The sequence below is a fragment of the Myxocyprinus asiaticus genome, chromosome 20 (genome assembly GCF_019703515.2).
Source record: "Myxocyprinus asiaticus isolate MX2 ecotype Aquarium Trade chromosome 20, UBuf_Myxa_2, whole genome shotgun sequence".
Lineage (NCBI taxonomy): Eukaryota > Metazoa > Chordata > Actinopteri > Cypriniformes > Catostomidae > Myxocyprinus > Myxocyprinus asiaticus.
In genome coordinates this window covers 37149190-37167008 of record NC_059363.1, presented here as the reverse complement: position 1 = coordinate 37167008, position 17819 = coordinate 37149190, and the positions used below count along the sequence as shown (strand labels likewise).

General features: G+C 38.7%; 1 protein-coding gene across 1 annotated transcript in view; it reads right to left on the bottom strand.

The window, feature by feature from the left end:
• Positions 1–17819, bottom strand: part of LOC127411211 (ALK tyrosine kinase receptor-like) — a 710256-nt gene that overhangs the window by 28402 nt on the left and 664035 nt on the right. The window contains exons 13-21 of the mRNA XM_051646605.1: positions 16399–16546; positions 16093–16203; positions 15131–15272; positions 12050–12220; positions 11194–11292; positions 8928–9083; positions 7891–8004; positions 3930–4116; positions 761–851 (exon numbers count right to left, since the gene is read on the bottom strand). Coding sequence (XP_051502565.1) covers positions 761–851; positions 3930–4116; positions 7891–8004; positions 8928–9083; positions 11194–11292; positions 12050–12220; positions 15131–15272; positions 16093–16203; positions 16399–16546 — 1219 coding nt within the window. The remainder of the gene's footprint in view (positions 1–760; positions 852–3929; positions 4117–7890; positions 8005–8927; positions 9084–11193; positions 11293–12049; positions 12221–15130; positions 15273–16092; positions 16204–16398; positions 16547–17819) is intronic.

Sequence of the window (17819 nt, the reverse complement as noted above, 5' to 3'; positions counted from 1 at the left end):
AGCAGAGTCGAGTCGAGTCGAACTGTAACGTGCAGTGGAAAATTGCCATTTGTGTTCTTTAGAGTTATTGCAGGAAGTAAGAGTAAGTTTCTCAATGAACTGAAAGAATGCCAGGAAGATCTTCAAAGAGTTATGTTAGAGTGCCATCTGAGGAACTCCAAATAATGCCTCGAGTATCTTTTCATTTTTACAGTGTACCATCAAGGTGGTCAGGCTGTTTAACAAGCTGTTTTGGAACATGGCTACCAACTAAACAAGGTCACCATCAGCTGAGCCAAGGTGGTCTATTATCAACGGCCAAGGACTACCATGTTGGTGTCGGCCCCACCAGCTGGTTGTCCAGCTGATTAAGTACCTAAGCCAACTTCCACCAACATCGACCAGTTAGAAATCATGTAAAACTTTAAAAGCTGATTTTCTAGATTTGTGAGCATTGATAGAAAGCAATATTTTTTTAGCATTGAAAGGTAACCTACCAGCGAGCTGGTTAGAGTATTTGCATATGTTCATCTGATTACACACAAGTAGATAGATACACTTCAAGCTTGCTTTGAAAATCAAAATAAAAAAATCCCAGGTTTATACAAGTTCAGAAACATTTAGAGCTAACCAAGCAAGCCAAGCAATAACAGGACCCTAAGCATTGAAAGTGATTATACAAATATTGTTTAGTAAAGCTCAGTGGATTTTATTTCTTCTATAAATAGGGGGTGGTGTTTTCACATAAAGTATTATTTAGAGCATATTTTGTAGATCTTACCTTGACTGCAACCTGCATAGGACTAGGCTCCCCTGGTATCCCAACAGCCAGCCCTTCATAGACCTCCCCAAAAGCCCCATGACCCAAACCTCTACAAGCAAATAAATATACATTCTGAGAATTGTCATTTAACTGTACACTTTTTCTCATATTTTACAATCACAGTCATTTATGATTGTTTCAGATTTTATTTATTAGAAAATTCAGACTTAAAAAAACGTCTCGGTTATGTACGTAACCTTGGTTACCTGAGTGGGAACGAGATACTGCGTATGAACGCTATGGGGCATAATGTCACATGGTCTGAAGACCTTATACAATCACTGCAATTTATTGGCTGATGGCACTTAAGCGACACCCCTATGGAGCTATGTCAGTAAGTCAGAATGGAAGGATGCAAAATTGGTTCCCTTTGCCCCCAAAAGCAAATCTGAAAAATCGCCTGTGTTTCGGCACAATCTGAATATGGAAATAAGCGTCCTTCAAATCTATTATCACAAACCAGTCCCCCGGCTGTACTTGTGACATTGTTTGTTTCTGCGTCAACATTCTGAATTGACTTTCATTAGAATGAAATTCAAACATCTCAAATCCAGAATGGGACGCAAACCGCCATGATATAACCATGCTCAATTGTTTGAATAACCCATTTTGAAACGTTTTGCAACTGCTGCCAAGCCGCTAGATGGGCAGACAGAAGAATTAATGCATGGCTCTCTCCTGTAATGCAACGTGTAACCACTAGACTGGCTTAATTTTGGCGACTGTTCTGCAATCAGCAGCACAGCGGAAGGAGACCCCTGTGCCTTCGCTACTGCGGCCTATTGAATGAGAGTAAATAATGTTTTGCCTGTATTATATTCAGGAATACATAAAAAAATAAAAAAAATAAAAAAACATTCTGAAGTGTCTACAGCAAGGATACTCATGGAATAAAACATCTTCCCTGGCATGTTAAACGGGGAAGAATGTAGGGAGAATTGCCTTTATTATTTCTAGGCATGTATAAAAGTCGCCCTGAAGTGTGTATACAGCAGGGACGCTCATGAAATAAAACATCTTCCCTGGCATGTTAAATGGGGAAGACTGTAAGGACAATTGCGCCTATTATATCTAGGTATGTATAAAAGCCACCCTGAAGTGTGTATACAGCAGGGATGTTCATCGATAAAACCTCTTCCAAGGCGGGGAAGAGTCAGTGAACACGGCGGATATTGGGAACAAGCTGGTCAGCTACAATGGCCCCAGCATTCCTATGGGGGGACAGCATGTGGTGCTTGTGACTGTGTGTTTTGTGTACACTTGTGCTTGTTGAACAACGGATTCTGTTACACATGCCTCAAGACCCTTGGTCATGGAGACAGAGGCTGAATTCGGGATGCAGTCTCTCAATGTTCACTCCCCAGCGCAAGCTGCAGGGTGAAACTGAATTTATATTATAATATTCGGTTGGCGGGCTTTCAAGGCATGTACAACGGCGAACTCATCCTGATACTGACTGAAGGGCAAACGGAGGAAAACGGATACGTTTAAACAGTCCAATTTCGTTAACTGAATGGGAGCTCACACTTCATTACACAGCAAGCCTGTCAGGCTCATGTGTAGACCTATTTTTATTGTACATTGAGTTATATTACACGTGCCCCGAGACCCTTGGTGATGGAGGCAGAGGCAAAACTTCAGGTGAAAATATTCAACACTCATTCGCTAGTGCAAATTACGGGGGAAACGGAGCTAAATTGGTGTACTGAAAAACGGGTTAGACACTAAACCGGTCCCAGCATATACAATAGGGGAACAACATGTAGAGCTTGAGACAAAGTGCTTCGCGCATTGGTTCGCCATCACTCAGTTGGGGAATATTCTCTTATTCTAGCCCCTTCGTTCTGCGGCCGGGCTCACCGGTCCATGCAGGATCCCCTCCACCGCGAGCAGCACTTCGAACAGGGAGGGGAGTGAGGCTGCTCCTCCATTGCCTTATTCATGTGCATTCTCCCAGAACAACACAGAAAAAGACAATAGGGACAAAGGGGCCCATTTTGTTTCCTTACCGTCCAACATCGAATTCTCTCATACAGCGTATTTTGATGGTGATGGCTCACGTCGTGCATGGCTCGCACACACGTTGTTCGTCAGAAAATGGCAGCCGAGCTAGGTCTCAGAGCATGTCCGATGAGATTACACTTTCGCTCAGGGGGAGGGCGACAAAAAGAGGAGGATTCCGGTGTCTGTTTGCACTCCTATGTTCTCAGACACAAAGCCAAAATCCCAAATGGCTCCAGCACACAGAGCTCAAAATCTGGAGGCCGTATAACTGGAACAAGTGGGGATAATGCCTCGGGGTGAGAAATTGCAAGCCTCAACAAAGCGCCGTTGTCCTCGTTGGCCCCTTGTAATGTTTGGAAAACCACAAATTGCTCCTTACGTGTTTGCCACTCAAAAGGGAGAAAAATAATCCTCATTTCAACGTGATTCGCTAGAAACAAACACAGGCTTAGACAATTCATGCACTGAAGAACACATAATCTGACTCGATGGTACGAAAGTGAGCACCTTTATGGAGCCTGTGACGTAGCTCCCTAGGGGTGTCGCTTAAGTGCCATCAGCCAATAAATTGGAGTGATTGTATAAGGGCTTCAGACTCAGACACGGATGGTGTCCCATAGCATTCATACACAGCGCGAGTTCCTACAAAAGGGGACTGTTGTCAACCCTTCTCAGTCAATTGCAAAAAGGTGTTCAGACTGACAGTGATTTGCAGCGGCAAAGCAACCAGAAGTCATTTATTTTCAATGAGAGTTAGATATTTAAGGTGATGTGAGTGACAGTTACCATTGATGGTGTACCAAAAAGGGGAACAGCAATATGATGCATTGACTACCAATGAAAGCACAGACATTGGAGCTCACTTGATGGACAGTCCTATGAGAACACCTGATAGTAACCAACAGTAAGGGGACTTCCAGTGATTTTATTGCTGTCAGTGTGAACACATCTTAACATCTCTGACTTTAGTTGTACATTCCCAATCCTGGTCCTGGAGTACCTCCAACACTCCACTCTCCCTGATTTGACACGCCCAACCTAGGTCATTGGGAGCACTCCAGGACCCGGATTGGGAAACTGCTTTAATCAAATAAACAGCTTAGAGTTGGCATTTTTTGCTAACCTAGTGAGAGAGATATTACGCCGTGGCACCTCCTTCAGGTCATTGACAGAAGCAGTCTTCCCACCAAAGCAGTAATTGGGGTTGTAGTCGGTCATGATTGTGGAGGCCCTCAGTTTGCTCAGCTTACAATCAGGACTCTGAAGCTCTAACTGGATGGACTGCAGCTCCGTGTGTTTACGTCTGTACACTGGATGCACAATGTGACATTTTTTTATTGTTTGAAGTTTTTGTAAGTGATGTTAGCCATTCTGGAACTTCTGCCAGACACTGAATTAGGCCACATTCACACTAATATGTTTATAGTTGAAAACACATTTGATTTAGCTGAACGTACGCCTCTCATTCAAACTGGAACTATGTTTTCCTCCACCGAAAATGGAGACTTTCGAAAATGCTCTTAAATACTTTGGAAAACAATGAAGTTAGAAAACCGATAACAGTTTTCAACTGAAAAATTAAGTGTGAATTTAGCCTCTCAGCTTATTGTTTGCCATAAATGGGTGCCATGCCTGCACAGATTTATTCAAATTGTCCTCTGATTGGCTAAACAAAGAATCTGACTGTGACTTCCCATCACTTTTTAGTTTGCTGTATACAGACCCTAGGGCTGACACAGTGACAGGCATGATATTTCAGGACACTTATTTCAGTGATATCTGTCAGGTAATAGGGACATTTTTTGAGGTCCATTCCATAGACAAAATGCTTAGAGCACCTTTTACATTGGTTGGTTGGAAAAGAGTTTGCATAATAGGGTTGTTAACATTTTCACTGTTGGATTTTAAGTGTTCAAATGAGCTACGTACCTGAATGGACTTTGTAACAGATTTTATACGTGCAGAATAAAAGCAAAAACATTGGGGACATTTGTAGTGCAAATTTGTGGTTACTAACATGGACAAATCTGAAATGTCATACCCCAAAACTATCATACCTATAAACATGGTGGGCCTGACCCACGCAGTAAACACATTAGTGCGGAGTGTGGAAGTGATTTATTCATAAAGTGGTAATCGACAAGGCTTGTCAGAGTCCAGTTAACAGCCCATTTATCACGCGTCTATTCTATTTATCACTCGGAGGCTGTTAGTAGAGCGTAGATGGACAGATGATGTGTTAGGTGTGATGCCAGAGTGTGTGTTTGTGTGTGTGTAAACCTGTGGTAATGTCTGGCGCAAACAAGATACAAAACATGAGTTAGATGCAGCCTCATTTCAAAACTTCACAGCTCATGTTATATGGGCACTAGGCCTGTCGAGATTATTTACGATAACCACAATCGTTGTGCATGTTAAATTCCAATCAATTACATATGTCCAACCAAAGAAGGAAATTTTTTGCAATATATACACTGGCGGTCAAAAGTTTGGAATAATGTACGGATTTTGCTCTTATGGAAAGAAATTGGTACTTTTATTCACCAAAGTGTTATTCAACTGATCACAATGTAAAATTACTACTACAATTTGAAAAAAAAATATTCAGAACTTCTTAAACTACTTCAAAGAGTTCTCATCAAAAAATCCTCCACGTGCAGCAATGACAGCTTTGCAGATCCTTGACATTCTAGGTTTCAATTTGTCCAGATACTCAGGTGACATTTCACCCCACACTTCCTGTAGCACTTGCCATATATCTGGCTGTCTTGTCAGGCACTTCTCACGCACCTTACAGTCTAGCTGATCCCACAAAAGCTCAATGGGTTTAAGATCCATAACACTCTTTTCCAATTATCTGTTGTCCAATGTCTGTGTTTCTTTGCCCACTCTAACCTTTTCTTTTTGTTTTTCTGTTTCAAAAGTGGCTTTTTCTTTGCAAACTAAAGACTCTTGTTTAGTTGTAACTGGGCCTTCCACATCTCTTTCTGTCCTTATTAGAGCCAGTTGTCCTTTGTCTTTGAAGACTGTAGTATACATTTTTGTATGAAATCTTCAGTTTTTTGGCAATTTCAACTATTGGATAGCCTTCATTCCTCAAAACAATGATTGACTGATGAGTTTCTAGAGAAAGCTGTTTCTTTTTTGCCATTTTTGACCTAATATTGACCTTAAGACATGCCAGTATATTGCATACTGTGGCAACTCAAAAACAAACACAAAGACAATGTTAAGCTTCATTTAACGAACCAAATAGCTTTCAGCAGTGTTTGATACAATGGCAAGTGATTTTCTAGTACCGAATTAACAATGTAGCATGATTACTCAAGGATAAGATAATTACTTTTTCAAATAAGGATGGTGCTGTTTTTTACATCAGTAATGTCCTGACTATACTTTGTGATCAGGTGAATGCCACTTTGGTGAATTATTGTACCAATTTCCTTCCGAAACAGCAAATTCTGTACATTATTCCAAACTTTTGGGTGCCAGTATATATATATATATATATATATATATATATATATATATATATATATATATATATATATATATATATATTTTTTTTTTTTTTTTTTTACCATGGTCTGTTTAAATATTTGATTCTGATTGGTTGGAATGCATGCATTAAAACCATTTAATGCACAAGTAGTTCCAGTCAGTTTTAATCACCGTTCTATATTAATGCAACTACACTACCGTCCTCCATAATTAGACATTGCAAGAGTTTTATGCCTATGTTGTGCCATAATTAAATCAACTGTGAAGCGGTACAGGAAACACGGAAAAGACAAGAGTGTTCATCTGCCCCTGATTACACACCCAAAGCACTTGTGAGTAAAGTATGGTTTGAAATTCAGTTGTTTTGCATGAGGGGGAGAGAAGGTAACCGGGAAATACCAAATGCGTCTTTTTCACTGTCCGGCAAGACAATTTATATTGTAATATGAAAAACATCACATAAAATTGCTGCGCTGCTCAACCCATGCTGCTAGAGCTAACAGCAATCACACATTGCTGACTGAAGCTCTGAAGGATGGGGACTGTTTCATAACACGTAACCTTTTGCTGTTTTTTAATTGTGCAAGACCACATCGCAATTTCATTCTTAACTCACTTGATCGTGCAGCCTTAATGGATACCATATGGATGTCTCATAGGTCAAAGTCTTCAGGATTAGAGCATTTTGGATGATTTTCTCCTCGTCATGTACAAGTAAGTGCTACTTTTACAACTGTCACATCAGAATAGCTGGTTTTTCATCATTATTGTGAAGATGACAAATATATGGTATGGTTGGTGTGGCTATCTTTATGAGGACTCTCCTTAGACATAATGATTTTTATATTGTACGAACTATAGATTCAATCCCCTAACCCTACCCCTAAACCTAACCCTCACAAAAGAACTTTCTGCATTTTTACTTTTTCAAAAGAACATCATTTAGTATGTTTTTTTAAGTGATTTGAATTATGGGGACACTACAAATGTCCTCATAAACCACAGTTATAGCATAATACCCTTGTAATTACCAGTTTGGAACCTAAAAAAATGTCCCTCGTAAACCACCCAAACACACACACACACACACACACACACACACACACACACACTTATAATAATATTATCAATATTATCATTCTGCCCTGTGGAATATTTGCTTCTAAAATAAATATTTTATTTATATTTTGAATTAATTGTGAATAAATTACTAAATACATATGTGTATTAAGCTGTAATTGTACACTTTAGCTCACATGAACAAAATGCATTGCTAATCACAATGGCAGTATTTGTATGACAATTCATCATCAGCCAAAATGTCATTATCCTGACAACCCTAATGGACATGTGAGTATTTCTAGGATTATGTTCTTTGTGTTATTAGACATGGTTACACTTGCTTTTCTGTGATCTGTTAACAAGTGCTGTATTACCATTTTTCTTTCCAACACCCAAAAAAGCAGCATAACGTTTCCACAAATTACTTGGCTCCAATTTTATGTTTTGGTTAGCCTCGCTTTAAAGTCTCTGAGCAACTGTGAAAGTATCTTCATGGAAAGAATTTGACATGCTCAACTCACTGATCATGACGCCAGACACAGCCAACAGCAGAGCGGCAATGAGTGCAGAGGTCCCCACAGACAGACCCAGTGCCAGATGCGAGAGAGATGGCTGGGCAGGCAGCATAGACACCTCTACACAACACACAACATCAAATATACAGCTCACATAAGGCAGGTAGAACTCAACTGGGATTTCACACTTGTGCCAATATGTGCCAGCCAGATGAGAAGGGCTTCCCCAGCTGTCTCTTGGTTCCTTCCAAGGTTTATTTTTCATCTACTAAACATCTTATGGAGTTTTTCCGGAGTTTTTCATTGCCACTGTTGCCTTTGGTTTACTCACTGAGGGGTTTGTAAAGCACTATTCTTTGCACAGCAGCTGTGAATCAATATGCATTGTGAAAAGTAGCATACTTTATGTCATGTTTTACACTAGAAGTAATTAAGCCTGGGTAGTCAGGTTTTGAGAGTTCACACTACATTTGTAAACCCTGGGTTAACATTTTTATGTGCATTTTTATTAGGTTAATATCACTGATTGGACAAGTATAACTTGACCTTTTGTGCATGTTCATCGCTGAACTCAGTTAACACGTTTGATGTGACTGTTTGACATTTTTTCAGTCAGTCAGTCATGATCAGTTTTACTCAGATGCAGAAACTAATCACAAAATGTATTTTTAAAAACTGTCCTTATGTGATCCATGGAAGATCCAATGGAGAGCAGATGGAATTATCAGATTTGCATGTATGAACAGATTTGCATATACAAAATATTTTATATTTAATGAAGCATCAACAAACAGAGTTGTACAATGGGATAATTTTTTTAATTTTTTTTGGAGAACAAGCTAGTAAATGGAATTACAGTTCAGAGTGTTGACCTCTTTAAGTCCGTAAATGTAAGAGAATTGAGTTGGGTTTTTATAAAGGTAAGTGCCGTTCTAGAGAAATAACTTTGTCATTCCGAGAACACTTTTCCCAGACATTCATTCCAACATTGTATGAGCTAGTTGTTCATCTAACGGTGCTGAAGTGTGTAATGATGAACTCACCAGTAGAGTTGATGCAGGACACTCCGTCTGGGGCCAGCGAGAGATCTTCATCGCAGTAACACACTGTGCCCTCATAGGTCTCGTGGCAGTCTCCCAACTCGCAGTGACTGCAGTTCTGGACTGGGTTGATGATAACTTCACCGTCAGATTCCATACCTGAAAAAAAAAAAAAAAAAAAAAAACTTGTATGGGATGCTGTGTCATAGTGCTTAAATGAAATCCCAGTGAAATCAAAATTGGAGTATTGTGGCTTTTAATCCATGTCTATTACCTATCCGGACATCTATATGTTAGTATACACCTGTAAGTTTACAAAATAAACATTTAGTGTAGGTCCATATAAAATCCATTTAATGTATTTTTTCTATATTCAATTTAATTTTTTTCCAAATTTCTCTTTTTTTTTTCCGTATTGTTTCTGAATTCCATGTTTTACATTTTTTTTTATTTATTTATTTTTTACATTTTATCATTATCATCATCAAAAAAAACAAAAAAAACAACAACAACAAAAAAAAAACATTATTGAACTTTCATCAAATTAATACAGAACAATTACTTTTCAACTTACCATTGCATTATTTTTATTTTTTTATCAAATTAAGTGCTTCTATACAGATCCTCACAGCACAATCCAAAACACAACATTGGAGATAAATTTTTGTCAAATACAGTGCTGCACAGCAGAACATCACAGTATTAATGAAAGCATTGATGAAAACGTTATTCTGTACAATAAAAACATATTGCTTAAATGTGATGTAAATATTATTATTATTATTATTTATTACTACACTGAATATTTAATTTGACTATACAGTGGTTATGTATATCTGTCACAGTCTCTTCAGTTTCACGCATTTAGTTAAACTGAGTTTTTATTTTGGCAGGAAGCTGAATGAAACACTTTCAATTTGTTTGTTTTGACGACAGCTTCTCACCTCTGCATAACCAGTGTGCTATATGGCTTAATGTGCTTATTAAACCACAAAAGGCTGTGACTTATTTATATAGTCGGCATGTGCTGTGTGCTTCAAGGTTAATGAGCGCTCTGCTCTCTGTCATCTACACACACAGAGCAAGCATTATACTCATGAGGTTTTCAGTGTATGAGTGGCTGGCTTCACACATTCCTTTTGAAGTAGGGCTGGGTGCAGATTTCCCAATTTTATTCTATTCTGATTCACAAGTTTTGGATTCAATTCAATTTTGTTTTGATTCAAAAATAATTTAAATGAGTATATTTCAGTTACAATGTCAGTTTTGCTTGCTTGTAAAATAAATTATCTTTCAGCTAATGCCTTACAAAAAATCTAGTTGCCACAAATTTGCTGCTAACTTGCCTCATTATTTTCATGCATATGAGCTTTGTGGCAAGATCTTCATTGTCGCCAAAGGTTTGCTGCAGGTTCACCACTACCAGTGAAGAGTTGCAAACTTCTGGAAAACATCTGCATTTGCAGCAAGTTTGCGAAAAATTTTCCAGAACTCAAAATTTTTTGTAAGGGATGCTGTTTATTATAAAGGGTCATTCTAACTTTCTAACATTTACATTTATGCATTTGGCAGACACTTTTATCCAAAGCGACTTACAGTGCACTTATTACAGGGACAATCCGCCCAGAGCAACCTGGAGTTAAGTGCCCTCTCAAGGACGCACTGGTGGTGGCTGTGGGGATTGAACTGGTAACCTCCTGCTTATCAGTTATGTGCTTTAGCCCACTAATTAAATATTAATTTTACAAATTATATTTTATCATTAGTTTTTTATCATATTGGTAAAATTTTGTGGGGGGTGGGAGGGGGATTTGTGGTGATGGCCTCCTCATAGTCGCCCACCCGCAGATGGTGGTGCCCTAGGCTACCACCTTGTTCGCCAATGTCTAAACGGCCCTGATGACTGGATTCTGCAATTCTGTCCATGTTTTCTGCAATGCGGAAACCACAGGGCCTTACATTTAGTGTATATTTAATGAATTTACACTTCACAGAATTTTGCTTCCAGACAATACCTTAAAATTGACTTCTTTACCAGACAGTGCTTTACCATCACCCCATGCTGTGTGAAAATGTAAATTATTTGAAGTGTTGAACTAAGTTTGGCAAATGCACTAAAGCTAGCTGCAACACATTGTGTGCCTTTGAAACATAATTTCGGTTTGCTGAAAAATAAAATAAAATATTGTTCCTTAAATGGCCGAGTGCATAGTGCATAATGTAAGTGCATAGTGTACAGTGCACACAACTCAAGACTCTACTGTGTTACCTTTAAGTGGCTCCAGGTACATCTCACCATCAGGGCTTATGAAAGATGTGCCATCATCTCCGTCCTGTCTGGGATCATTATCCAGCGAAGCGCTGCCCCCTATGACCACGGAGGTTAGAAACAAAATGTTACGAAATATGATTGTAGCATACAAAATGCAGATATATTTCAATCTGGTAAAATGTAGCTTGGCACATCCTTATATAGGTGAAGTATGTAATTTATGCATCACTAGCATCACTAAACAGAATTGCACAAATAGTGTTTTCAAACAGGTTTCCCAAACACTCCCTCTGTCTTCATTCAGATAGTCCCACCCCAAACTCACACCATTGGTTGAAACAATGTTACTACTGTATGTTGGGCTGTTTTGGATGCTTAAACAAACAAAGCAATGTTTGGATAGTGCCACAGGGCCACTGTGTTTATACATTTAAGGGAAATCAACCTTCAAATCTAAAAAAAAAAACACTTTACAATAAGGTTCCATTCGTTAACACTGTTTTAGGTATCATGAACTAACAATAAACTTTTTTTTTTCAACATTTGTTAATCTGTGCTAATGTTAGGTAATAAAAATACAATTGTTCATTGTTATTTCATGTTATTTCATAGAGCATTAACTAATGTTAACTTATCCAACTTTTTATTTTAAAAATGTATTACTGTATGTTGAAATTAACATTAATTAAGATTATTAGATGCTGTAAAATTATTATTCATTGTTAGTTCATGTTAATTAATGTTGTTAACTAATCTTAACATTTGGAACCTTATTGTAAAAAAGTGTAAAAAATTAAAAATAAAAATCCTCACTTCACCTTTAATCAGTGACAAGGTTTGTGTTCAATCTAACCTCTGTATCCTCCACCTCCTCCACCAGCTGTACAGGCTCCTCCACCACCACCGAAACCCCCACGAGTTTTCCAGCCCATTGCTTGACAGGGCTCCCCACCCTGCCCTCCCAGAACAAGGGGTCTACCGCCTTGAAGAGAAGGGTTACTGTCATTCCAGCCTCCACCACCCCCTGAAACAAATCACAAATGTCAATGGACTGAGAATTGAAACGGCATGTGTTCCACTTTTCAGTTTTTCATTGGCTAATTAAACTTGAAGGCGAGCCATCACAACAGGTTACAGTTTGAAAAAATTAAATAAAAAATGCTTTCCCTCCATCCACTAACAGATCTGAAAACACATGTTTGAAACCAGAACACATACAGATATTTCTGAGGATGTAACTGTCTATAGAACATTCCTGTTCCCCAAAGCAGTACAGTGCTGTTGCGTAACATGAAAATGCTGAGATAAAAATGTGTCAAATTACTTCAGACATTGAACATGTCCCATTTTGCCAACTCTCAAATGGTTTCCAAGCAGCACATGTTTTGCAAGTTTTTCAAACCGAGATGTTGGTGTGTGACATCACACAAAAATGTCAGCACCCAGGGAGATGTACAAAGTAAGTGATTAGCTTTCACTTTTATCACATAATATCGATAAATGGGTCAGATTTCACTAAATGAATCATGCCAATCAGGTAATGGTGCAAATACTGTCAAAATAATTAGTGCTGAATGCAATTTGCACTGCACAATTCCCGATCTTGCAGGTCAACACTTTTAGCGCATTTAGTGTCTGGTTAAACCAGATTGTGGGTACGTATTGAGTGTATTGAAGTGTATGGTCAAGTGCTCATGGAACAGTTGTTTTTTTTAGCCATTTTTTAAAGACAGAGAGGGAGTCTGCGTCAACAGGAAGTTGGGAAGGTCGTTTCACCATCGAGTAGAGTGAAGCCGAAAGTCCAGGAAAGTGATTTGGTGTACTGGTACAAGGCACCGCTCATTTGCCGACCGCAGGTTTCTGGTGGGAACGAAGCTCTGCAGGAATGCTTGTAGGTAAGCTGGAGTAGACCCAGTGACTGGTCTGCATGCCAGCATCAGAGCCTTGAACTTAATACGTGCAGCAACTGGTAGCCAGTGTAGAGAGACAAGAAGGGGTGTAACATATGCTCTCTTGGGTTCGTTGAAGACCAGACTTGCTGCTGAACACTGGATCAATTGCAAAGGCTTAATTGTGCATGCAGGAAGTCCGGCTAAAGGAGCATTACAGTAGTCCAGTCTAGATATAACAAGCGACTGAACAAGGAGTTGTGTGGCATGTTCAGAGAGGAAGGGTCTTATTTTCCTGATGTTGTAGAGTGTAAATCTGCATGATCGGGCTGTTTTTGAGATGTGGCTGGTGAAATTGAGTTGGTTGTTGACGGTTACCCTTACATTTCTGACCATTTTGGAAGGTGTTATATGTAGATGTACTTGATAAGCAAAAGTGCATATTAACTTGTTTTCAGAGAAAATTACGTTTTTATATTAAGAATATTAAGCATCTTACCCCGTTGGCAAATAGATTTCTCTATACTGAACTATACTGAACCATTTTCCAATGGGCTAAGAAAAAAATAAAAATAATTCAAGACCTATTCTCTGAAAACAAGTCTTACGGTAACATTTTCAGTAAACGTATCTTGATTTATGGATATTTCGATATTTTTACTGGAAAACACTGATTAAGAAAATTGTATAACATGTGTAAATGTTACAGTGAGGGAAGTCACAAGAGCAGGATCTAAATGCAGCTTTGTTTAATAATTATAAAACAAAATACAAAACAGGATAACACTGAAACAAGGCAAGACAGGAAACCAGGAAGTGAAACAAAAGGTAAACAAACAGGACTAGAACCGGCGCATGAACTGGATAGAAATATTAACAACCGACAAAGGGGAACAGACATCAGGGCAATATATACACAAGGGATAATTAGGTAAATGAAACACAGGTGAAAAAAATAGGGAACAGCTGGTAGGGAATCATGGAAACTGTAGTCCAGGGGGAAACAGATGACAGAGGCAAAACACAGGGCAGACAACAGTGAATCGTAACAGTAAAAGTGGTGCAAATATTTAGTAAATTTTCATCAAAGTGCATTAAATGTGCATTAAAACTTGCACAACAAATATGTCATGCAAAGAGCCACTGCATGTTACAACAAAGACCAGGATGGAAAAGGTGGGAACAGGTTGAACATACAGTAAGTAGGAGTGAAGGGTTTACACTGGGCTCTTGGGCTGGACCCAAGCAGCAGTAAATAGATCACATTGGGGGATCTGGCCTTTAAAAAGAGCACCACTGATAGAACCCATACTGAGTAATCAGCAGGACACAAACAGGGTGCCCACAACACATGCACACACTTAAACACATGCACAGACACAAACTTGCCTTCAACTGTGTCCACAAACATGCACACACACACTCAAAAGTATGGCACATTATTACTGTACTGTTGCATTCTTCCCATCAGTTAGGTAAAAAGCTTACATGTGCATAATTTCTTTTTTTTTTTTTTTTCTGTGAGGAAATTTCTATGGGTGTATGAACTTGAATGGGTGCAAATTATGCAAAAATATAAATATGCAAACAAACTAACATGCACACAATACATTCCTAGACTAGTTTTCAGACTGAATCTTTTTCAAATGCTCTGCTGTAGGGAATTTGATGAGATCTCAAATTATATCCAGTCCCAGATTGTATATACACAAAGTTATGTGCTGCAAAGTTAAGTTTTCTATAGCCATCCTAAAAATTCAATTAATATGAGCCATGTCTATGGAGGAAAACAGCTTGGAAAAGCATTTTTTTATTATTATTATTATTGCAAACAAGATGCCCTGGTTGACAAAAAACATAGTTCCAAATATCCTGTTAAATCTGCAAAAGTATAATGTATGCTATACTGTATATGAGATATTTTTTCATTTGTTAGCTAGAAGGGCTAACACCTGATTAGTTCAATAATAAGTTGCTTAATTTAGCCTAAATCCTTTATAATACAGTCAGTATTAAAACTGTGTTGAGAGGAATATCAAGGTTACCTGCTGCTCCTGATTTGCCATTACGGCCAGGAATGCTGGGATCCCTGTCCATCACTTCCTCCAGGTTCTCTAATTGGCTGCTGTAGCCACGGCCCCCACCTCCAGCAGCAATCAGTAATGGAATGTGGACTCCATTCTCTACCTGTAATCAATGGAAACAGGAAGTGACCTTACCACTTTGATGTGCAAATACAAAAAGAAACAAAATTCAATATCCAGTTTAAAATCAACATGTGTTTTGTTGTTGTTGTGTTGTTTTTCTGTTTTTTTTAAAAACTATAGTTTATTTTTTATTTAAAAAAATTTTTTTGCAGCCATTTTATTTTAATTTAATGTAAATACTTTTCTTTTGTATTTATTCTATACTAAAATAAGGTATGCCTTATAAAGTATACTCCTATATAAGGTATACCTTTAAAACAATATTTATAAACGAATTACTGCTTTCAAACATTCTTTTAAACCCGTTGTTTATTGTTTAAACCAACCACCGAATCGCAGGCAAAGGAATTTGAGATATCAAAGGCAGTAAATGCTTGCCCTTACGGTTCTCTTCCACACTTCAGTGACATTATGACACCTGGACCTTTAGGGTGTGGTAATCCGCTGCAAAGTTTGGACTGGTCTGTGCATGGAAGAAGGGTGCATCAAAGAAAAATCATGGCACAGAAGGGGTGCTCATGAGCCCACTCCTGAATTATGAAATGACAAATGGGACATTCTGCTGTTTCGTGACTTTATGGAATGAAGGTTATCCAAGACTGCCAATCTGGCCATTGTTGATTGAGTTGATTGAGTTGCTCCTCTCCTGTACTCTGACTGTAATTTTTTTTTTTTTTTTGCCAGTTAAAAGTATAGTCATTTGAACCTCTAGCCCATCATTGTCCTGGAAACCAGAATTCAAAGACATTTCTATGCCATCAATCACATACAAACCCCATGCCTTAAAATATATAAATTACCTTGAAGACATAGGTGGCCCCTCCTCCTCCACCACCCCCTCCCTTGAGCTGGGTTTTGTTAATGGAGGGTTCTTGCTGTTCTCTGCAGATCCTATCCATATTAGGCACCGTCTACGAAATATAATTCCAGAAAATATTTCATTCATCTGTTACACCTTATGTTCCACAGTGTTTTTTTGTTTTGTTTGTTTTTTGTGACAAAATAGTTGAATTACACCATTGCATCCTTTGATAGATACTAACCAAATTCTTCTTGGTTCAATGAAACAACAGCACAAAAGTGGATTGGTAGAATGGTTCACTCACATTAGGACAAGAGTCCTCTCCCTCCTGTCCCACTAGAATATACAGAAGCTCATTCTTCTGTAACATGAAGTCTCCAGTAATGTAGACCCCATGAGACTTGTGAACAGCCAGGACACTGCGTCCACCAGCTGCACCATACGCAGTGATCCTGAACCCAACACAAATAAATAAGTAGTCATTTAGTAGGCATTTAGTTTTTTTTTTTTTTTTTTTTTTTTTTTTGCCAGAACTCTCGATTTTTGTGAGGGCAGCTGTTCCAAAGCCTAGTTATCTGCCTTGCTGCCTTGCCTATGTAGGCAGCTGCCTTCTGAGGCAGCATTGTAACAGAATCTCAAGAGACTAATTTGGAATGCTCTACATAGGTAGTAACTTCTTCATGCATCTTTTTTACTAATATAATATAAATACAGTATATTTTATATTTAAAAGAGCATATTTAGAAACTACATTTCTCTCAACTCTGTCAGCCATCTTGGATGTTTTTGAAAAATTTCACTGAGCTCTTCGTAATGCATTCTGAGACAGACTTATCTGTGAAGGATATATGCGCTGCTGTCTTGGTATTTGGCCAAAACAAGCTACAGTATCTTAGAGGGTCATAATGTTAATTATCTTTAGGAACAGCTTTCTCATCAGGAGCACACCCATGATGTCATGCCATGATGAAATATAAGGGAGATTTGTTTTTCCCCAATTTGAAATGCCCAATTCCCAATGCACTCTAAGTCCTCGTGATGGCGTAGTGACTCGCCTCAATCCGGGTGGCGGAGGACGAATCTCAGTTGCCTCTGTGTCTGAGACCGTCAATCTGCGCATCTTATCACATGGCTTGTTAAGCGCCTTACCGTGGAGACGTAGCGCGCGTGGAGGCTTCATGCTACTCTCTGCGGCATCCACGCACAACTCACCATGCGCCCCACCGAGAGTGAGAACCACATTATGGCGACCACGAGGAGGTTAACCCAACGTGACACTACCCACCCTAGCAACTGGGCCAATTGGTTGCTTAGGAAGCCTAACTGGATTCACACAGCACGCCCTGGATTCGAACTTGCGACTCCAGCTGTGGTAGTCAGCGTCTTTACTTGCTGAGTTACCTAGGCCCCGAAATATAATTTTGAATTTATGAGGGGGCACACATTTTTCAATATACCCTAATTAAAGACAACACCGTTAAATGAGTGTATGGGTTCTGTCATCGTCATCTAAAGGACAGGGTATTTCACAGCTTCTGTGGTCATGTAAAACCCTAAAAGACCCATGCAAATGCACAAGTTTTGTAAGCAAATTAATTTACAGATTAATTAGTTTCATAATAGAGTGGTATATTGTGGGTACTGAACAGAAAACACATGGAAAAGATATAATAGCTTTGTCAAATTTAACATTTAAACACTAAAGTTGTGCATTTTGGTGGGAGT